General features: G+C 33.7%; 2 protein-coding genes across 2 annotated transcripts; both read right to left on the reverse strand.

The window, feature by feature from the left end:
• Positions 1–5,387: 5,387 nt before the first annotated feature.
• On the reverse strand, positions 5,388–9,519 carry LOC133307079 (translocase of chloroplast 159, chloroplastic-like). The gene has a single exon (XM_061507499.1). It carries the CDS (start codon positions 9,453–9,455, stop codon positions 5,628–5,630), a length of 3,828 nt encoding a protein of 1,275 aa, XP_061363483.1. The 5' UTR covers positions 9,456–9,519; the 3' UTR covers positions 5,388–5,627.
• A 6,771-nt stretch (positions 9,520–16,290) lies between these two features.
• LOC133307077 (nuclear transcription factor Y subunit A-7-like) lies at positions 16,291–22,942 on the reverse strand. The gene is made up of 6 exons (XM_061507497.1): positions 22,840–22,942; positions 20,537–20,596; positions 18,913–19,049; positions 17,959–18,060; positions 17,693–17,857; positions 16,291–16,903 (listed from the first exon to the last, which is right to left on the reverse strand). The coding sequence occupies exons 2-6, from the start codon at positions 20,559–20,561 to the stop codon at positions 16,718–16,720; spliced, it is 615 nt and encodes a 204-aa protein (XP_061363481.1). The 5' UTR covers positions 20,562–20,596; positions 22,840–22,942; the 3' UTR covers positions 16,291–16,717.
• Positions 22,943–23,245: the final 303 nt, after the last annotated feature.

The following is a 23,245-nucleotide window of genomic DNA, read 5'->3' on the forward strand; positions in this document are numbered from 1 at the left end:
ATATATTTTCTCAAATTTGGGTATTCCTCCTTCATGATTAATGATGTGCTTCATTATTTTTTTTTTACTAGAGTTGTATAGAGTTGACGATAATCATGTATCTGATCTCTAAAATTGAACTAATAAGGTTTGGCAATGATACATATTAAAAATCTAATTCTTTTGTATATTGTTTGGATTATAATGAGCATAAAATTCTAATATTCTTCGTGTTTGGCAATGATACATATTAAAAATCCTAATAATTTGGTGGCAAGCTCTATTAAAAATCTTAATAATCCCAATATTCTTCGTGTTTGGCAATGATACATTCTTGGTGTTCAATATTCGTCATGCATCATAGAGAAATGTAATTGAGAAGATATTTGACATATTTAAATCACGGTTCACAATTTTTAAGTAAGCACATCTGTTTCCATTTAAAACACAAGCAGAGCTTGTGCTAGCATGTGTAGCACTACATAGGGGTGTTCATCAACCAATCCAAACCGATTCAAACCGCAGTGACCGAACCGAAAAATTGATAACCGAATAAACCGAAAACCGAAAAACCAAAAACCGATTAAAAACTGCAAATTTTAATTGGATTGGATCAATTTTTGGATGGGTTGATGAAAACTGATCCAATCCAAACCGATCCAATATATTAATTTCCCTCTACCTACTTGGGTATTTCCCTAATCATAGCATAAAAATTTCTAAACCCAAGACTCATTAACCCATCAACTAAACCCAAGAAAAAATCTAATCATATCTCATCAACAAAATTTTATCTTTGTAGAGCTTCATATCTCATTGCCAAAATTAAAAAAATTATATTATAGTTTACTAATGCTTTTGTATTTCAATTTTTTTTTACAAAGCCAATATATACAAAAGATGTTATTTGGACAGTAATCATGAAATAAATTTTAGGATTTTCAAAAAACCGAAAACCGATCCAATCCAAACCGAAAAAAATTGGATTGGATTGGATCGGATTTGAAAAAAATCAAAACCGAATGGATGATTATATGATCAAACCGAAGGGATTGGATCAGATGATTTTTGCTTCCAAAACCGATCCAATCCAGACCGCGAACACCCCTAGCACTACATAACTTTCTTCGCCAGTTAATGAAGAAGATAATTTTTAACTCATTGGTCAAACCCAAGAGCATGAATAAGAAGATTCTATTGCGTGGAGGACCAATATAGCTTTAGATATGTGGAGAGCTAATGCTTAGTAATTTTGAATGTCTGTTAAAAATTATATTAAGTTTTACTGATTGAGAAAATTATATTAGGTTTTACTTTTTTTATTAATATCATTGCATTTTTTTTATTTTTTTATTGACTCTTGTAATTTTGAATGTTTGTTAAAAATTCATATGGTTTTTTAAAATCTTATAAATTATATTAAAAAGAGTCTTTAAAAAAAAGAGTCTTTCAAAAAAGTTTTAAAAATCCCTCTAATTATAAATAGTCTTTAAAATCTATAAGATTTTTTATTTCAAAAAAGTCTTTTAAAATCATAATTCAATATACCCCCTAAAGGCCTAAAGTTTATAGACCCAAACCAAATTGAAATATAAAAGATAAAAAAATTTATTCACAAAGATCACATGAAATAAATTTTCATTAACATCACATGAAATAATGTTCATAAAGATCACACGAAAATGTTCATAAAAATCACATGAAAATTTCATATATGTATATATACATATAATTTGTACTTTCTTTACTAATTGTATATTATATTATATTTTAATTTTAAATAAATATTTATTATTTGTTAAAATAACATCAATCCTATTACTTTCAAAATTATAATGTTACAAATTATGATCTCCGAATATGTCTTTAAATGAATAGTAATATATCATAAATATATTATATTATTAAAAAATAAAAGGTATGTGTAACTATGATAATATTTTGATAAGTCAAATTTTTTGACCCCGAACAAAATTAAATTATGGCTCCACAATTGCTTCCTATGATGAATCAGTAAAATTATGGGATGCACACAATTAAGAAACTGGAGTGAGCTTCAAGCTTAATTTATAATTTTTCCTCCTTTTGCTTTTTTGAAATGTTGGTTTTGCAACATATATAATATATACATCTTTACTATTAGGGACATAGTGGAGTTATAATTTTCATGTGCTGGAAACAATCAGAAAGATTCATTGCCTCCGTGAGTAAAGATGAGACAATCTACTGGGATGCAAGAGTACATTCACAAACTATCCCACTATATTCTATGCAATGCCTGGGAGTTTTAAGTCTTGCATATTTTGTGTAAATTGTTCGGTCCTGGAAAGACCGTATTGCTATATCGTATGGTATGCGCTCAGAGATACTGTATAATTATATGTATATTAGACTTATAGCCGATGTCTCAATCACTGCGCACAAGCAACAGGCTTATAGCCAAGACGTGGGTGTGTGCACAGTGTTGGCAGTAATAGTAAATAGGTTAAAAGTGTATATGTGGTGTCTTTAACCTCTTATTTATAAGGGTTACCTCTTGGGCTTGTGTAGATCTCTCAGTTGTAGTAAGATTTAACTTCCTTTCTGTTGGGATAAGGACTCTATCCTTAACTGCCTTATTGTTTTATGTTGTTAGGATAATTTGAGAATTATCCTTTAAGGGATCCTTGAGTAGGTGGTTATGATATAGAAATATTCCATAACACACCTACAATAATACAAGCTTTGTACTTTAAAATGATATTTCTTCTTCCCATTATTTAATGTATGAGATGATATTATTAGGACTTTTTTGATAATATACATTCACACTTTTGGTAAATCTTTTTTAAAATATTATTGTTTTTATATTTCAACAGTTATGTGACTCAAAATATTCAGCAAATAAATTCCCATAAAAAAATAACTCATTTATGGGAAATACTACTCTAATTCTACATGAGATAGTTATTTCATTTTCTCTCACTTCGAAAATCGCACCCCCTCTTTTTTTTTTTTTCTTTTGTTTTTTAATGATAAATCCCACTTGAATTCTCTCTATAACATGAGAGAATTACTTCCATGTAGCATGAGACTAATATTCTCTATCATTTATTGTGGTGGTTTTTTTTTTTAAACAAATTTATTACATTAGAATCTGATCCCAATCCCCACCTTCGAATCTTTCGAACCCACCCACCTACTCAACCTATAAGATCCACCAAACACCAACTTCCAACCCTTTGGGGTTACAATAGTGTTTTGCTTTCGCACCTCTTCCTTCTCCTTGAGAACAATCCTAAATTACTGTGCTCCTAATTCGGTGGACGACCGGTGATTACCCCTTTTCTTTACTCGATAGATTTTTTCACAAGACCCCACCAACCAACTTTCTCACTCTAGAATTGTGGGCATGCCTTTGCTTTCATTTTACATCTTTCTCAATCTTTCTCGAGGTGTCATGGGCTCCATGCATGATAAGTGGTGTATTAATTAATACATAGTTTTGGAGAAAATAAAGCCCTCTATGATAAGAATAAATTTTTAATGAAACTGATACATTCAAGATTCCGTATAATTTTTATTTATTTTGTGACAATTGGATAAAAAACATCACATCATTTGATTAATTGCCACTTAATTTTTTTTTTTTAAATAATGTGATATTTTTTGTTCATATGTCACAAAATAAATGAAAGTTACACTGAATCTTCAGTGCATCGGTTACACTAAAAATTTATTCCTGGTTGTTAACGCTAGTGACAATTTAATGTCATTGCAATTAACAATGGAAAGATATAATTTATTGATTGTTATGATTAGTGGTAGAATTGAACTAAAATTATGAATTTTAAATTGCTAGTTGTACTTTAAAAAGGATAGTGATCAACAGGGAGGAAAGATTGCCTTGATGATGAGATTGCTTTAAAAACCCATTAATGTATATATTTATTTGACATATTTATTAAGTTGCTAACTTGCCCGTCAAACAATACCTCCAATTCAACATGCATGAATTGATTCTTTCCTTTTAGATTCACTTAATTTTTTGGGTTAAGGGTGCACTTTGGAGAAAGTTCCAAGGGTAACTGCAAGAAAGTAAAGAGGATAAAATAAAAGGAAATAATACGCATTACGGGACTAAATTTTACATAATTTTAATATATGTTCCGTAACTTTATTATTTGAATTGTGAAGGTAAAATAAGAAATGGAGGCTTACAAGACAAACAATATGAAGCTTTAAGGATACCTAGATAGGTTTGGAGAGAAATAAAAACTTGGGCATCACGTTTAGGGGTAAATAGAAGAGATATTTACCTAATGATGGTAGCGCAATTGGCGCATAGGAATTGAGCAGGTGATTGTGAGAGCATGTGTTCGATCCTCCCCAGTATCATTTTTGAAAGGAATTTAAAGCATTAATCCTGGATCTGTCCCGAAGAGAATTGCCTTCCATGGAGAATGCCTGTAGTTTATCCTTTAATGTATCATAACTTAAAATTAAGTGACAAAAGCAAAAGGAACAATTCTTCTTAAGCAGATTTTGTCCAGCAAGTATGCCATTTTGCAAAGACTTCCATAATAGAATCTCAACCTCAGAAGTTTTGAGTTAGCCAGAAAGGCAAAAACTGAGTTTTAATTAACTCAAAGTTAGAATCCAGCAGATGATTGATTGGCGGCCGATGGCCAGAAACTGTAATGAACTAATGATAAATTACAATAAGATGGATAGCAGATGTAGAAAGATAATCAGTTTTTATGTCAATTAATAGTGTGCTCTTGTTCTGTAAATGAAATTTTGTTTCAGCAAAGGCAATTTCCATTTCCTTTTAGGACAAAGGAATAATTTCATTCATTTAAGCACAAATGTTGAAGTGTCTGTTGAATTCATTCCATCTTTCCAATCTCGGGCATTATTTTTGCATTTGAAACACCATTTGGAATTATTTTCTATTAGTTACTGCATTAGACAAAAGAATGCAAGACATTTCTCCCTAATTTGCTCACTACCCAGGAGACATTTTAACGGGTGTTATAAATAATAAATTTTATCAAAAGATCTGCTCGTGTATAAACAGCAGAATAAGTCATGATTCCCTAATTCACATCAACTCCTTAGTAAACAAATGGAAGCAAAATATGCATTGCATATAGAAGAATGCAAGAGCATTGTAGCAACATGCTAGACATAAAAAAGCAAAGATAAGGAAGAAAAAAAATAAGGGGAAAATATTCCTGAAGCCAATACCATACACTAAGATATAGTTCATGGAGTTGTACACCACATTTTGTCCCAATCACGTTAAGCATATTGGCCTATTCATATTCAGGCATTGCTCAGCAAAGTAGTCATTTCAAACAGGGTTTAACATTCAACCAATAAACAAAATAGTAGCAAAGTAGAATGAAATTAGGAATAACAGCATAATCTGACATTAACAATACTCATATAAAAGCCAATAATACAATTATGAATAAATTCCCTGTAGGTTCCATCTCAATTTCAGCACGATATTCAGGCACATAAATGCACTAAAATACAGGAGACCTAATAGTCTAGACGAAACTAAAAATACTCATTATTCAGGAAAATCATGAAAAGAAGCAACGTGATATGATTAACTCATAATCTACTTCCTTAACTAGTAACACAAGCAAAAGAACAATTTAATAGATGGAATAATTCTCACTAGCCCCAGGCCAAAAGTTTTTATAGATAGTCCTTGCAATTGGAAGAATAGCAATAAGGGCAATCTGAAGCTGGTCTGAGCTGCTTGTTCTCACAGTGATCTGTCCACTGAGCTTGTTGTTCAATCCAGCACGAACAGCCATCTTAAAACTTCGTCCAATAGAAAATTGGGACTGAAGATTGGCCCCTAAAGCCAAGTCTCCTCTCCACTTCACCAGAGAAAGGCTCAATGAAGACTGGTCCTGACCAACTGGAAAATCTGCTTCTCTAAGCCGCACTTCAACATTGGCCCCATAAGCAGAATCACCTTGAGACCGCACGGTCCCTGTGCTCCCCACTAATACCAAGCGTTTCCCCAGAGCTATCTGATCCTCAACTTTCAGCCCAGTGGACACATTTTCACCCAAAAATGTCACAGACACCCCAGCAGCAGTTTTATTTCTTTTGAAATTTTTGAATTTTGTCTCTCCTCTAACAATGTATGCTACCTGCTTTCCAATGTTTTGAATGTCAAAGCCTGCCATGGTTGATCCATTGTCCCCATGTTTCGCAGCAACTGAGGAATCCAAGTGGATGCTGAAGTCTTTCTTATCCTTTGTTATCTGAACAGTAACAGCTGCTGGGAATTGATTGATAATGGCTAGGCTGTTTTCAATGTTTACACCATCATAACCACAATCATGGTCCCAACTATGGGTGTCTAAGACTGGCCTTGTCAGGAGCTGGGAAGTTGGTTCTAAGAAACGGTATCTGTAGGCTGGATTGTCACTGTCAAAGGATGGTGGCAAGGCCATATCAGGCAATGGAACTGGCACAGCAGCTGGACTTCCATTCTCTTGTTCATCTTCTTCCATGTAATCATAATCACTCACTTTAGTATTACCCTTTTTCTTCTCTCTCATCCTTCTCAACTCCTCTCTCCATTGCTTCTTCTGTAGAAGTTTCACCCGATAATCATACTCCTCAAAATATGCTTTTTGCTGTTCTCTATTAAGCTTAGCAATCTGAGATTTCTTCAGCGGCTTAAATGGTGGGAGCTGGTCATACTCATCTTCATCTTCATCTAGATCAGAATCAGACAAGTCAGCCATTTCAATATCAGAGTCACCATTGTCAACCCCGCCTTGATCAGCAGGGAGTTTTGGGTGGGCACGTGACTGCAACAGCCAAGATAACAAGTATGGGAGTGGTGGAGAGCGAGTACGAAAACCAAACAGCCTGCGCTGGTCAAATGATTCCTGTGTTTTTGAAAGGTTACCAGCTTCAGAGAGAATTTTCATTGAGTAGCATAAGAGCAACAAGAGGGGTCTCCAACTTTGACCATTAGGAAGCACCTTCAGGCCATCTCTATTTTTTCGACAAGAAGGATGGTTCTCAACAAGAGAAACCGGATTCATTAAACTTGGATTCATAAGACGTAGGTCACCAACAGCTTGTCCAATGGTTTGTTGAACTATATGAGATCTTTGAGCAACAAATACATCATAACTCAATGGGGTACCTGATGGTCCATCTGGAGGAGCAGAGGCAGCATGAGTCAGAGTGACTATAACATTTCGCCATATCGACGGACCAAGGGCACTAGTAATTGATCTTAACATTGGCAGATCATTCAGATCCCTAGTTTGTAGGTCCAGCCGATCCACATAGAGGACAATATCAGGGGGCGATTTTTTTGTCAACTTCTTCACCGTAGATAAGACTTTTCTATTGAAACTTTGTTCCATTGCAGAAGACTTCAGACCTGGTGTGTCAAAAATCCTTATCTTCACTCCATCAACCATCCCAACAATTTCTGTCACAGCTGTTGTAGCAGGACCATATGCACTGAAGCTGGTCCTTGTCTCACCGAAAATTGAATTTATTGTAGCACTCTTGCCCACACCTGTTTTCCCAAGAACAAGTATATTTATGGAATAATTCAAATCATCTCTTCCCTCAGCTTCAAGCTTGGATGCACTCTCCTTTGCAGCATCTAGGCTAAATATTTGACCAGTTTGCCTCCCTGCAACAAGTGTCAACCGGTACAGCACCTGTGCTGCTATTGATTCTTCTGGAGTAAAACCTAGTCTCTGAACCAGTCTTAAGAATTTTATCCTAATTTGCTGCAATTTCTCCAGTTTCTTTTTCTCTTCTTCACTCAAATTACTATCAGAATTGGTACCAGCTCTACTAATGGAAGGAGTGAATAGATTGGGGCGAATTGATCGCCCAGGAGGCTTACCTGACAAATGTGATGGTCCTAAACCTGCAGGACGCTCAAGAGAGAAAAGCCTTGATCCATCTTCAGATGTTACTGTGATACTGCTGCCGTCTTGTCCCGCACCTGATGCTGCTTTCAAAAGAGCAGCCAAGGTAGCAGTATCAAACATCTCCTTGCTATCTCCTTCATCATCAGTTTCCACTTCTTCATCTGAGTCAGTAACAATCTGGCCATCAATTCTCTCATCCCGCGAACTCTCCCCGGCACCCAATTGATGTTCCAGGTCCTCCAAGAACTTGTTGGCAGCATCAGAGCTTCCAAATATCATTCCTTCCCCCTTCTTATCTGACACTGAACCATCAATCTCTCTGTCACCATAATGATGTTCTTCCTCATTACCCTCACCAGAGGCCTCAATATGACTTCCATTTTCCCCCTCAAGAGGAGCAATGTCACTCTTACGCCCATGTACACCATCATCATCCACTCCAGTATCAACATTTTGACCAGACTCAGCATCCCCATCCACAAACTTATCTATTACATCTTCAGCACCCTTTTCAAGAGGAGCAATGTCACTCTTCTGCACATGTACACTATCATCATCCACTCCAGTGCCAACATTTTGACCAGACTCAGCATCCCTATCTACAACCTTATCAAAAACACCTTCTCCACCCTTCTCAAGAGGAGCAATGTCACTCTTCTGCACATGTCCAGTATCATCATGAGTTCCAGTGTCAACATTTTGACCAGACTCAGCATCCCCATCAGCAACCTTATCAAAAACACCTTCAGAAACCTGCTCAATTGGATCAAAACCATTATCCAGGCTCACATTACAAGCCGGAGCCTCTACCCCTTTAATCTCAGACTCATCAACTTCCACCTTATCCCCAACAACAGCCACTCCAGACCCCAACAGATTAGCATTTAGAGTGTCAACAAGGGACTCTTCACCACTTGTAAACTTGACATCATCATCATTTACAACAACAGAAGATTCCAGATGATCATTCCCATCATCAACCTGCTGTCTATCATGTAAAACCTCGTCGCTTTCTTCATTGACAATCTCCTCCTCATCATTCTTCATAGCAGAAACTCCTTCAAAATCCCCACTTTCGAACCCCTCATCACCGACACCAGAAGCCTCCACAAAAACCTCATGGGTGTCACTAAAGTCACCCTCTTTCACCGGTTCATCCAATTGCTCTTTCCCATCACCGTCACCACCGCCTTGCTCCAAAACGACGCCGTTCGAATCATCTTCCCCATCAACAAACCTGTTATCCTCATCTTCATCATCATCATCATCATCATCATCATCCATGGTTACCTTGGCAACAGGCCTCTGAGTTTCCCCAGAATCAACAAAAGGGTCATCCAAAGCGTGCTTCCCAGGTGGGTATACAAGAACGGGCATGGTGGGCTCGGTCTCCAACTCTTCATCTTCACCGCTGATGAACCCATCATTCTCAGAGTCGGAACCGACATTGATACCATTAACGTGCTTGTGTTCAGCTTCGGAAGAAGAAGAAGGGGGAAGTGTAGCTGATTGGTCAGAGACAAGGAAGGAAGTTTGAGGAAGAGAAAGGTCCATGGATGCAGGATACAGATACTAGACTGAGGATGTTAGGAATATTAAGAGATAAGGTTTTAGGATTAGCCTCAGTTGCATCGAAAGGGGTTTTAACCTCAATGGATTCGATTTCTTTTGTTTTTGTCTTTTTCTTCTTCTTCACCAAATGAACTACAAACCTCAACTACCAATGGATTGAGATTTTAAAATTTTTAATGCATTATTTTTTTTAAAAAAAATTATTGGTATTTCATTGGAATTTTAAAAAAGTTATTCGAATTTTAAAAGATTGTTTTAGAATTCGTCAAATTTTGATGGTATTCAATCAGGATTTTAAATAAGAAAAAAATAACCTTGTGATCTTAAAAAATTTGACGATTTTAATGAATTTTTAGTGAGAAGTATAAATAACATGTCTCTCTCATAATTTCAACATAATTCATACGATTTTTTGAGATTTCTCTACTTCTATTAATGTGGATTTCTCAAGCTGTAAGTCGCAATTTTTCTTGGCACAAAAATATGTGGTTTTGTATTAAAAAATAAAAAAATAGTGAAAAAATAACAAGTGAACAAAAAACCCTAAACTAATTTTTGTTTTACGTAAATGAAACGAGATTGATTCAAAAAAAGATTGAAACTTTCATAATATGAACTCTATGTTTTATAACAATACATTTATGAACTAAATTCTTTCGCTACAAGAGACAATTTTAAACAATTTTTGTGTCAATAGATCACTAAAAACTTGTTTTTAAAAAGTCTTAAAGCAATTTATGATTTCAATGTATCGATTGAAAATAATTTGAGAAATTTTTTAAACTTTCATTTAATAAAATCCATAAATCCAGATTAAAATTTTTCTTAGAATACCCGTGAAGAAATGCATATAATATATGGTTAGAAAGCTCTCATCACGTAGTACAAAAATCACAAGGTTTCTAAGATAAATTGCAAAAAAATTCCAAACAAAATGGAAAGATTTCACAAAATGTATTAGCAGCTTGTAATTCTGTATATTAAGTTTTACTTTTTTTTATTAATATCATTGCATTTCTTTGTTATTTTTTTATCGACTCTTGTAATTTTGAATATTTGTTAAAAATTCAAATTCATATAATTTTTTAAAATCTTATAAATCTATATTGTCCTCTCAAATCTTATAAATTCTATTAAAATATTTGAAAATCAATTCTTATAAAATTTTGATTTATAAAGACATTTTGTACAATATAATTCTAAATAATTGGGGTAACTAGAATTTAAACGTGTAATTTTGAGTAAGCTTGTCTATTATACTTATGCTTAGGAGTTTCATACATTGTTTTCACAATTTTGATTCGTGTGTAATAAAAGATTAAAGGTCTTTCAAGAGGTGCTTCATTAAATATTGAATTTTCGATTTTAAGATTCAAACAACAACTTTTTAATGCTCGGACCGACACACATGTGGTAGCATTCAGTATTTTAATCTAACCCCCTTTTTTTCGATCATTATTTAAAATGAGAGAAATAGAAATTTAGAAGAGATGAATAATTGTAGATGTTCGAGATCACAACTAGAGTTAAAATAAAAAAATTAATATCGGTTACATTTCCAAGACTCTAGAAATAACACTTATATTGTTGATATATAAAAAAAAATAACACTTATACTAATAAGAAAGCGATGGAATCGACATACATATAAGGCTAAGAAACATCTTATTCTCCAAATGGATTTAGAGTGTGTAAATCTTATTTGCTAGCTTGCTTCATATTAATTTGACCTAGATCGGTTAAGATAATGCTGAGTCTCATTCCTCCAATGCTGGAGAGAGATTACTTCAAATGCTTTAGTAGACAAGATATAGCCATGCATATATAAGGACTTCCATAGGGAGTGAATATGCATATTTGAGAATTTGATCTGTATAGGAGAGGTCAACTCGAGAGGATACTAATCCCTTCATTAATTTTTTCAATTTCTAGAATGAAGTAATTTTGGGATTGGCGGAAATATTTGTATCTTCTGTGAGGAGAGATATTTTTCATTATATATATAAAAGATTTACTATTTTTTCAGTTACTAGAAACAAATTATCTCCAATTATTGAAAATAACGCCGTGTTGGGATTGAGAGAGAAAAAAAATTATAATTATCAAAATTGATGTAATCTCGAAATAAATTAAAATTATAAAAATGTATTTCTCCCAATTTCAAATAATGTGATTTTGAAATCTTCCGCCCCACCTAAAATGCTTATTGTTCACAGGGTCCCACCTAATAGCTGTATATGATTATATGCTCGCTGATAGAACTAAATCCATTATGCATGAACTTTTTCTCATTGTAAAGAATCAATTCAACCCAAAAGCTTAAGTTGTTGGGAGAGGACTTTTTAATGGTTTATATTATTTTCTAACACACCCCCAATACATAAGCTCTTTGGACTTGAAGCGTGGATATTATACATGCCCAATTTTTAGTTTATCTTGTGCTTATTTAATTCCACTAGAAAGTGGGGAGGTGGTGAGAATAGAACTCATGACCTTGTGGTCACTGAAGCTCTAATACCATATTACTCTTGGAAGAGAAGCTACGCTGAATTCTTTATTTGAAAAGTAAGTAGAAAGTAAAGTAGAGTACAAATATATAGTTGTCACACTAATAAGCTATGAGAAGGAAAAGAAACAAACAAAACTGACTCATCACATAGGCTATAACAGAAAAGGTACTACATCTACAAAGGGATACTAGTGAGTGTACATGCTGAATTGTAACCAATGCTATTATATATGGTAATACCCCGCCTTCAAGTTTGGAGGTGTACGTCTAACATCCCCAATTTGTTGATGAATTCTCAAAAGGGTGCTGGATGAAATGCCTTAGTTAAAACATTAGCAAGTTGAGAATGAGTGGAGACTGGCAAGAGCTTCAACAACCTGGATTGAATCTTCTCTCTAGTCACATGGCAATCAAGCTTAATATGCTTGCTCCTTTCATGAAAGGTGGGGTTATATGCTAAGTAGACTGCTGCTTGGTTATCACAGTAAACCATAACAGGTTGAGTAATCGGTACTTGTAAGTCTTTGAGTAAGTAGGTGAGCCATTGAAGATCGCATGTAATGGTCGCAATATTACTCACATGAGTGGAATCTTGCTTTGACTCTTGAATGAGTTCTAAGATAGTTTGATATTGCTCCTTCCTAAGACTTAGTGTGGAGCTTGAATCTTGACTTGCCATCTTTATGAATCAAGTGTTGGAAGAGTGAAATAGGTTCGTGCTCAAGAAGAAAAAAATCAAGAAATGGCGAGAATATTAGAGATACAAGTATAGCTCTAATACCATGTAAAGAAATAATTCAACTCAAAAGCTTAAGTTGTTGGGTGAGAGCTTTTTTATGGTTTATATTATTCTCTAACATAACTGATCTGTGACAGTAGATAGGCCACAATGGTAATCTGCCAAGTACTTTGGTTGTGTCCTTGTTCTGGTGGATCTTCGGACAATAGTATCAAGAGATTGAGAAAAATGGGCTGATCAGATAAGGACATGTGATCTTGGGCATCTTGGGGTGTGTTATTCCATCCCTTCTATCAATGGACATAGGTACTTTCTCACTCTTGTTGATGATCATAGTCGTTTTACTCGGATTATGTTCATGAAGAATAAATTAGAAGCAAGGATCCACGTACAAAATTTTGCCATCCTCATTGAGAACCAATTTAATACAACCATCAAGGCCTTTCGCAGTGGTAATGGGCCTGAGTTTATGATGGTTGAATTTTTTAAACTCAAAGGAATTCTCCATCAAACATTCTGTGTGGACACTGGCAGATCCAACATAGAAATTCAATAAGGGCAAATTTTTTTAACCAATACCAAACACTAAATTTTATCTTGCAGCCTAACTACGGTTATTTAGCCATGTCTCAAACGTGACTAATTTTTGAAAATCAGCTAAGGCAGAGGCATTGGCTAGAGCCAATGTGGCTCTACCACTGTGTGTGGAATGCCCTCAACAAAATAGAATAGTTAAGAGAAAATACCAACGTGTTTTTAACATAGCCAGCCCAGTTTTCTTCCAAGCAAATATGCCTAAACAATTTTGGTGCTACTATATTACTCATGCAGATCATCTTGTCAATAGACTAGTAACACCTGTTCTTGGAAATAAAATTCCATATAAGATACTCCATGGTACTCCTCTTGTTCTAATCCAACTTAAAGTTTTTGGTTGTTTGTCCTTTGCTTCTACAATCCCTAATCAAAGAACCAAATTTGACCCTCGAGCAAGAAAGTGTGTGATTCTTGGTTATAAAGATGGGATCAAGGGATATCTTCTTTTTGATTTGTCATCAAAAGCTATTTTTGTCTCGCGCCATGTGATCCTTTATGAATCAGTTTTTCCTTTTTCCACTGTTTCATCAAGATCCAAAAATCCACCTACCATTGTCCTTTCAACTTATGATCATGACACCAATATAGAACTTTTACCCACTGATATTGGATCATTGAATACACTTCCAAATTCTCACAACCCCGACACTACAACTGTTGATAACACTCACAACTTACGACAAGACAAAGACAATTTATGTGTTTTCTCCTAGAAATATGTCATCCGACAATTTACTTCTGTTTATAAGAATCAAAAGTACATCGCTTAAATAACTAAAGTTAATTTTTTTTTTTCTAGATCAATAGGATAACCACTTCCGAAACGTTTTATGTGGGAATAAAAATTCACATAAAATACCAAAACTCCTTTACAAGTCATAACTCTTCCCTCACTTGTGGTACTATCACCAAATAGACAAGTAATAGCTTAGTTTACATTAAAAATGTTTTTAAGTCAAGCTTTATTTTTAGCATTTTGATTATATTATTTGTATTAATAATAAGTTAATTCAAATGCATAACTAAGTGTACATTTGATTTTGAATAATCTAATTTTTTAAAAGATACATTAACAAAATTTAATTATAAAATATTTTGAATACAAAATAAATTAATATAAACATACATTAGTTAACAAACATACATTAGTTAACTTATTGACTTTTCTCAGTTAATGTTTCTTAGCACAATCAGAAGGTGTAGAATTTGCTTTATGTTTGGTAGCGTAGAAAAGATAACGTAAAGGATTGGATTTCTTATGTTTTGTTGTTTTCTGGTATGTACGTGTTTCTACTTGCTCCCTCTTATCCCTCATCTCAATTGAAAGGTCAAAATTTGCTACTTCTTTCATCAATCTATCATCTAAATTATCCTATCTGAGAAAAGAATCTCAAAATGTTTAGCAATAAATAAAATATAAATTCATGATTCAAGTATTTTAGTTCACGTATTATAGCAGTGATAATTAATTTGCTTATGATGGAATGTGGTTTGGTGATAAATTTAAATGTGGTTTTGCTAATAAGGTTGGTTCAATTGATGGAATCCATTTACTTTAATTCAAAAGTTTTAAGGTTTATTCTAAGTATTAGTCGATTATTAATAAATTAATTATAAGTATTATTAGAATAGTTTGTGAGGTTACAAAAATTATCATGATAAATATTAATATATCCTTAAAATAAAATAAAAAATTTGAAAATATCATCGGTGTGAAATCACAAGAGATAATTGCTCTTATAAAAACTATAAACCCATTAAAATCACTTCAAAGTTCAAACTATCATAATATCATATTATCCTTTTTTCCCCCTCTTTTATAAAGGAGTTGTATCACCTAATATAAGAAAGGAAAATATTGGGTAATGTTGAGATTATTACTTTCTATGGTGGAATTTTACCCTTAGATAAAACAATGTCCATTTTTTTTTTATGTTATTCAAGGTTAATACTCTAGGATTGCTTTCTTTTCACTTTTCAACTAAACCAAAATATTTGTTTTAAATTTATTCATAGAATGAAGTAATTAAATTATACTCGTTTTAATTATACAAAAATCCCTCAAAACGTGTCGCCGCATTATTCTTAATGTATATAACTAAATTAATCTTTAAGTAGGTATAGCAGTTATTAAATTTGTCTTTTTTTTTTATCATCACTTTAATTATTATTTTTTATAAAAATGAATGTAGTGATATTTTAATTCTTTGAGCGACTAATTTGATGATAAAAATACTGAATAACTAATACAGTAATACGCTAAAAGATTAAATTTAAGAATTTACTCTGTTATTAATTTAGAAATGAGTAAAATTACAACTTACACCCTTCAGTTATGTTCCAAGTGCATATTAGACCATGGTATCTTCAAAGATATATATAAATGACCCACTAGACTTCAGACTTCTTTAAAAAACAGAAATCTTCCTCAATTTGTAAAAGCCGGTAATTATTGACAGAATTGTCACATGACACCAAAAAAATAAAGTGAGAGAATTCAGAAAAAAAGAAAAGAAAAAGTTTTCAACACTAACCAGCTAATTGAATCTTTGCCGTTTCGAAAAATGCCAATAGTATATGACACCAAGCCTAATGTTCATTCGGTTGCAACCATGGAAAATAGCAGAGTTCATCAGACAAGAACTGTTCCGATTCTGATCTTTGATGCTCTTTGTTTCCCAGGTTGTAATTCATCATAAAAACTACGGGTCTCCCCTTGCAGCAATTCCCATCTTGTTGGTCCTCTTTGGATATGCAAGTTATACTTAATGGATGGAATGGCAAATCTCAGTTGAGATACAGAGGAGAGTAAATTAAGATTCAGAGTCATGGTATTCTTTCAAATGAATGTAAACCCTATCCTTTTATCAGTTTCAACCATATAGATTAGGATAAAAAGTGAAAACAGATCCATCCTAATGCTGACCAAAGACAATATTCATTTCAATATGAGCAAGAAATGTGAACCCTGTCCTACCATTATCTATTGCACAAAATAACTGCCAATATCCATCACCAATCATGGTTGAAACTCCTTTAACTGTCCTATCCTTTGATAACAACTAACCAAAGGAAAATTACAACAGTCAATCTGTCTCTAGCAAGCTAAATAAACATGATACAAGCAAGCCAACATGGTTTTGGATAATCTCTAATATCTCTCTAATACCAAATACAAAGAAATGCTCACACAATTAAAATCTCATTTATCAAAGGCTAGAAAGGATAATATTTGATAAAATCACTAATTTACATTTTACCTGCATCATGCGGACATCCTCAGGTACCTACTACTCAAAACCTAAACCTATGATAGTAAGAGATATCCGAGGCTGGTGTTATTGATCTTGTGATATACAATAGATCCCCGCTGTCTAAGGTATCATCATTTCTGTAGTTTTAGGATGTCCTATCTGACGAAGTAAGATCATTTTTATCAGAATTGAGATTGATATTGGACTGTGATTTGTCAGACCATGCCACATCATCATGTTGGTTCTCATTTTTCTTTGAATTCAGAAACCTACCACCACATCCTCTTGCTCTTTTCAGTGCATGCAAATGTCGAGATTCATGCAAGTAGGGCTGCAAGATTTGTTTAAAGAACAAGTAAGTACCTCCATTGAGGAAGGAATGCTCCGATGCAGGGAAGCATGAGAGTAAATTAATCTATGGGGGCACAAAATCAATAATAACATCAAGAAGCTAGCAGCTTACGACAACAACCACAACACAACTTCCAATATCCTTCTTCCCTTTTCCTCATTTTTTATGAGTAAACCCTCAATTTCGTCCTCAAAAGATTAGGGTGCTGCCACTTTATTCCTCCAAAGATTTTTATCACCAAATTAGCCCCTCAAAAATTAAAGTATCACCAGATTAATCTTCCAATTTTTATTTATTTATTTATTTTTACCAAATTAGTCCGCGAAACATACAGAATTGTCACCAAATCCATCCATATGAAGAGTTAAAGTGGTGACACAAAAGGACGAATTTGGTGACAAATTTGTATGAGTAAGCCCTCAATTTGGTGATAACTGTTACCAAATTTGTCCTTCTTCCCTTTTTCCTTTTTTTCAACGAGAGCAAACCCTTAATTTAGTCCTTCAAAGATTAGTCCTCCAGATATCCTGTCACCAATTTAGTACATCAAAAATTAAAATGTCACCATATTACTCTTCCAATTTTTATTTTTATTTTTTACCAAATGAGTCCCTCAAAGATACAAATTTGTCACGAAATTCATCCATATGAAGTACTAAAGTGGTGATACAAAAGAACGAATTCATTTCTTTTTTATAATTTTAATTTTTCTTAATCAACTTTTGGCATCATTAGAAAGAAACTTAACAGATACAAGGAATGATATACCTTCCGATTCCTTATAACTTTATTTTCTGATTCAGCTTTGGCACGGGATTGTCTACGTCTTAATATACCATGATATTGTTTTGCATTAACAAACACAGGCTCCTCAACTGCATCAGTTGGCAGAGGAACACCGGCTTGCTGAATTCCCATTAATTGAAGATGGACCTGGCACAAGATATGGTTCAATAATTGGAGGATCATAAAAAGATTTTCACAAGAAGCCACCACACAATTACAAAAATCAACATTAAAGAATTAGAGCAAACCATTTGCTGTCCACTATAGGGTTGGTGGGGATAAGGTTGTGTATCATAGGGAGCAAAGATGCTTCTATAGTAAGGATCGGGATATGGATACACAGGTGGTACCTTCAATTAGGAAAGAAAGCAACAAAAATCAGTAAATTGAATAAAAAGTTCACATTCTAAAATTGAAAACCAAAAACAATGTCCCAAATAGATCACATATCCCCCCTGCCCTTTAAAGTAATTCAATTGCCTGGCCAAGTGAACCAGATCCCTAAGCTATAATTTTTAGTGCAAGCGGTAATTCTGAACAAACTTCTTACTTCTTTAATATTATATTTTAATAACAACTGACACTTCAGTACTTGCTCAGGCATCATTCATTTACCTTCAATAGCCACAATATCTAAAGAAATTTTATCTATACAGAAAAACTTCAGATTGCAACGTAACTCATTATTTATTATTCGCCAGACCAGAAGCCTTAAAGTCTTCTTAGGCCAAATTAAGTACTGATAAGAAAAGCAGTAGCTAATTATTATAAGATCAAGAAATATCTGGCATCCAGAACTCCTTTCATAAAATAGCTACCTTTAAATTTGCTTGTTGTAGCACATGGGGAAAATCCCACCTTCACAAATCAAAAAAGGATTGAAAAGAGCCAATTTACTGGTAATAAGAAGAATAAACCAGGGAAAAAAATTTCATCATGATTTGATAATCTTCAAAGTCAATTTGCTTCAGTGACAAAATAATGGTCATGTGTGTCTATATCTTATACCAACAACAGGCAATATACATCGGATGGTATCCAATGCCTATGACCTATACAAAACAAAACATTCTTTTGGATTTCTAGAATTAAGTATTAGTATGCTGATTCAATGAGGACTGTGGATGTCAAATCCTTGAAGAAACATATTTTGCTATTCAAGACAAAATCAGAAGAAAGCCCGAAAACCTTGAAGTTCATACCATAGCATGCCCGGTTCCAAGCTGGCCAGGTGTGGCATACTGAACATTCTGAGTAACAACACCTGGATCAGAAATTTCATTTGCAGATGAAGTCTGCATTTGTGAATTTGACTGCTGCTGCCCATCCTCTTCATTATCTGGACAAACATCTCATTACATAAGTTCATGTAGTACTTTTGTGCTTGGGATGGGGTGAAGGAACCAGTAAAATGCATCAATTTAAGAAAACACCAAACTCCAGATAGGAATGACTTAAAAATCAACCTAGTGAATAAAGGTCTAAGAAGCAAGGAATAGTAAGAGATTGTCATATATATAGTTTGAAGTGAACTTTTCTGCCCAAATCTCTCAACTATTAAACAGGTGAGCATTTATAATTTCATTCCTTTCTTCTTTTTACATTACATATCTTATATTTAATGCACTCTTCTTGAGCTAAAAGAAAATTTCCTCTGTTACATAACAGGATGATGTTGCTTCAAAATCCTGCACTCTTAAACTACTACTTGGAGAATCTTTCAAAAATTAGCCAAAGGAGGGTTAATTCAATAAATCAGTCGGGAAAACAGAGAATCATAACAAAGGTGGAGAAAGAAATACACGAGGCAGAGAGAGGAAAATAACAAAAGAAAGAAATAGTGTACATTCATAGTTTGTACAGTACACCACATTCACATAATAAGGTTTAGAACCTAGAGTACACTAGAATCATCGAGGGCAAGATTCTACTATAGTAAACAACAAAGCAATGACAATCAGCATATTTTGTAGGTTGGAAAGGCGACCAGTGCATGAGTTACTTAAAAACTGAAATGGTTAAGAATAAGACGAGAATGAAACCAAAAAAGTTTTGAAGTTCAGATTATGAAGCTAAAATAAGATACTTTAACGTTTGAAGATAGAACTATACAAAGCTGTGTGCAAAAATCTAAAAGCTAGGATATCTTGATTGCAGTTCCTAGGCATGACATCAAATGGAAGATGCTTTTCAGAAATCCAGCAATCACAATTACGCACAACATAAAGTTTATAAAAATAGATAAGGTATGAATCACTTCATGCAGCTTCTGTGCAAGAGTACGAGATCAATGACTTGCACGATAAAAAAAGCCTTGGGCTAATTAAAAAGCTGGGGAGCTATAGATCTATGATACTGAGTGGTTAATATCATGACAAATTAACGATTTTTGTGATGCAATCAATACAAAAAGGGTAACATGCAATTTAGTCATTGGCCAATGAATTGTGGCCAGAGAGTATAAGTTGCTGGATAGTAGTGGAAGAAACATGAGTTTCTATGTGAATTAAAAGCCTAACTTTCTGTTCCTAAAAATTATCATTTTTCTTTAAGATATTTATACCATTTCTTATGATTTTGACAGGAATTAGATTTCACTGCACTCACAACAGTAGTCATGCATCTTTCCCATCTTAAAGTATACTAATTTCTGTTGAATAGAAATTTGTCCATTAACAATGCCATTATTAGACACAATAAATATCAATGACATTTTTACGTAGTTGGTTAACTAAACTTGGCATATGAATGTAATGCAATCATTACGAATTGAAAAGTTACAATAAAATAATAAATTGGATAAAAGAATTTATTTATGTAAAATACCAGTAAGGTCATGAGCAGAGGTCATGATTCCCTAAACCTTGTGCAACACAGTACCCAAACCTGGAAGCAGAACAAACATTGTTAACAGAGCCTTACTTAAGTAAATGGCATCTTAAGTATGTAGTAAATGGCAACTTGCTCAATATGCTCATACGCTCATACCTTATACCAGTCATTATAGGCTAGAAAAGTAAATGGCATCTTAAGTATGTAGTATTTTAAAGTTGATATTTGAAAATTTACTTTCAACTTAAGAGAGCCTTACTTCTAGTCTCTAGATCAACAGTTTAAGGCCCAAATGTCACTTACATATATGGACAAAGTACCTCTTATAATGACTAGGCGATCCTCACCCCTTGAGCTAGCTTTAGGGTTTGAGTTAGGCTCGGTTCTCAATTCTAATATGGTATTAGAGCTATCCCAATCCTGATGTTGGGCCACCCGAAAATGTCCAGTCCCACAAACTTCATACTCTAGAAATCTAGTCCTGGGCATAAGGGCGGTGTTTTAAGATCCCACATTGGTTGGGTATATGGGCAAAGTACCCCTTGTAATGACTTGGCAATTCTCTCCCCTCAAGCTAGCTTTTGAGGTTGAATTAGGCCCAGTTCGTTCTCAATTCTAACAATAACAAGTGTAGCATTATAAAAGTTAGATTCCATGAGTTTAAAATAGTAATAGAGCCATGAGATTTGAAATTTAAAAAAATTTCAGTCGGAAGGTACTTCAACATCCTCGGTAGTCTGCACCACTCTATCATATCATGATGATGATAAGATCTAAAGTTTTTTTAACAATCATAGGAGTATTATCATGAAATTCACACTGTTTAAGTAAAATCCAACTTTCCCATTCCTAGTGCTCATATAAACAATTGATTCTGAATCTCAAGTTGTAATCAGGTGTGCAAACAAAGAAAAGGGAGCAGAAAAAAAGACATACATCAAATTACATAAGAGAAACACAAAAACAAAATTCACTCTGACCATGAAGATCACATGGTGTAGCCACTCAACAGTCAAACCCTAATCCCGATACACCCAAAAACTCAATTTTATTGAGATTGGCCACAGTCCAAGACCCAACTACTGATTTTACAATATATATAGGTCTTGGTCCCTTTCCTTTCACCACAAATCTCTTTGGAAAATCATTGTATGGTCACTACAGGCTTTTTAGTTGGCTCACATGTCAATAAAAGCCACTTCATAACATCCCATTACTATTCAATGAAAATCTATTCTTCTCTTTCATCCTCTTATTTGCAAAGCAATTATGACAGTACTTTACAATTTTAACCTATAATCTGGTTTTCAACTATTTGACATAAAATGCAATGTACTTCTTAGTTGGACTCCCAGCTCAAAGAACATCCTTCAGAACCAGAAATTCTACTAAATAATACAGACAGATTGGCAGAAGTTTTGCATGATCCATGCCATGACCCTTCATTTAGGGTTAGTTCTTTGTAGACACCTACATTAATACATAAAACAGGATGACTATTTATGCACAATTCACAATCATGTGCGCTCAGCAGCATTCATTCCTTTTTCCGAATCAAGACCAGCATTCTTTCAAGTAGCTAAATTTCTTAAATCATCATCACACAACTAAAATATTCCCCAGATCATATAAGTTTCATTACGAAGTTTTATATGGGCATTTACTATATGCATGCAAGTAGAAATTAAGGCGAATCCTTCATGCAAAACAAAAATCGACATTCATTCTTCACAATAAGTTGTAACCTGATAAAAAGAAAGAAAGAAAAAAAATCAGTGCATAGTTTTACTCAAATTTCAATACAACCAGAGAAAGAGAGAACAGAACATCTGAATACCATCCTAACAGGGGAATTCAACTAAATTAACAGCTCAGGATAAACACCAATCGAGCTAAGAATTCCAAATTTACAAGCAAACCCAGCGAGAGAGAGAGAGAGAGAGAGAGAGAGAGAGAAAATCACTCTTGGCGTCCATTACCTAACTCCAAGAAGCTCAAAATCAAAGATTGCAAGCATAACAATCCACACGAACACAAAACAAAGAGGTTCGTAACAATCCCAACGAACAAATGCATCTTTCTATTCTAATTACCCATTCGATTTGAATAACCATGAAAAATGAAAATTAACAAACAGTAAAAAAAAAATAATAATAATAATAATAATTCTGGGAATATTAAAAACAGACAAGTTCCAAAATCAGAAAACGAGTTTAATTTTTTTGGTTCCTTCAGCTCAATTGCACGGAAGAAAATGGAAATTGGAAGAGAAATAGGGTTAGAGATTGGAAATTAACCTAGCAGCAGTTGAATTGAATTATTGTTGTTGTTCTTCACCTTAGATGCTCTTCTGTTACCACTGTGTGTTGTACCCACACTGGTACAGGTACTACACTGCCCCTCCCTATTTACAAATTATTATTTACTTTCCATCATATATGAACCACAAAAAATGGTTTCATTTTTTTATTCATTATTTTGGTTATATATAGTTTTAATTGTTAAAATATTTTTATTGAAAGATATAAAAAAAAATAACAGCTTCAGATTTATTTATTTGTCTAAATGAGATTTTTTCGTTATATCGTGATGTGCGTATCAAAAATAGTTTAGCTTGGGGCTCATTTATTTTATTTATTTTTTCTAAAAAAATATGTTGAAAAAGATTTTTTTTATGACAATTAAAAAAACATTTTTAATATT

The sequence above is a fragment of the Gastrolobium bilobum genome, unplaced genomic scaffold (assembly GCF_033153095.1).
Source record: "Gastrolobium bilobum isolate Gb01-03AN ecotype WA unplaced genomic scaffold, APGP_CSIRO_Gbil_v1 utg20052, whole genome shotgun sequence".
Classification (NCBI taxonomy): Eukaryota; Viridiplantae; Streptophyta; class Magnoliopsida; order Fabales; family Fabaceae; genus Gastrolobium; species Gastrolobium bilobum.

What these genes read in the sequence shown, in the direction of transcription:
- LOC133307079 (XM_061507499.1), bottom strand. Translation starts at nt 9,455, where the DNA reads ATGGACCTTTCTCTTCCTCAAACTTCCTTCCTTGTCTCTGACCAATCA.
- LOC133307077 (XM_061507497.1), bottom strand. Translation starts at nt 20,561, where the DNA reads ATGACCTCTGCTCATGACCTTACTG. An exon ending in TTGGAACCGGGCATGCTATG is followed by an intron (nt 18,061 to 18,912) that starts GTATGAACTTCA and finishes TCCTAATTGAAG; the next exon opens with GTACCACCTGTGTATCCATA. An exon ending in CCTATAGTGGACAGCAAATG is followed by an intron (nt 17,858 to 17,958) that starts GTTTGCTCTAAT and finishes ATCTTGTGCCAG; the next exon opens with GTCCATCTTCAATTAATGGG.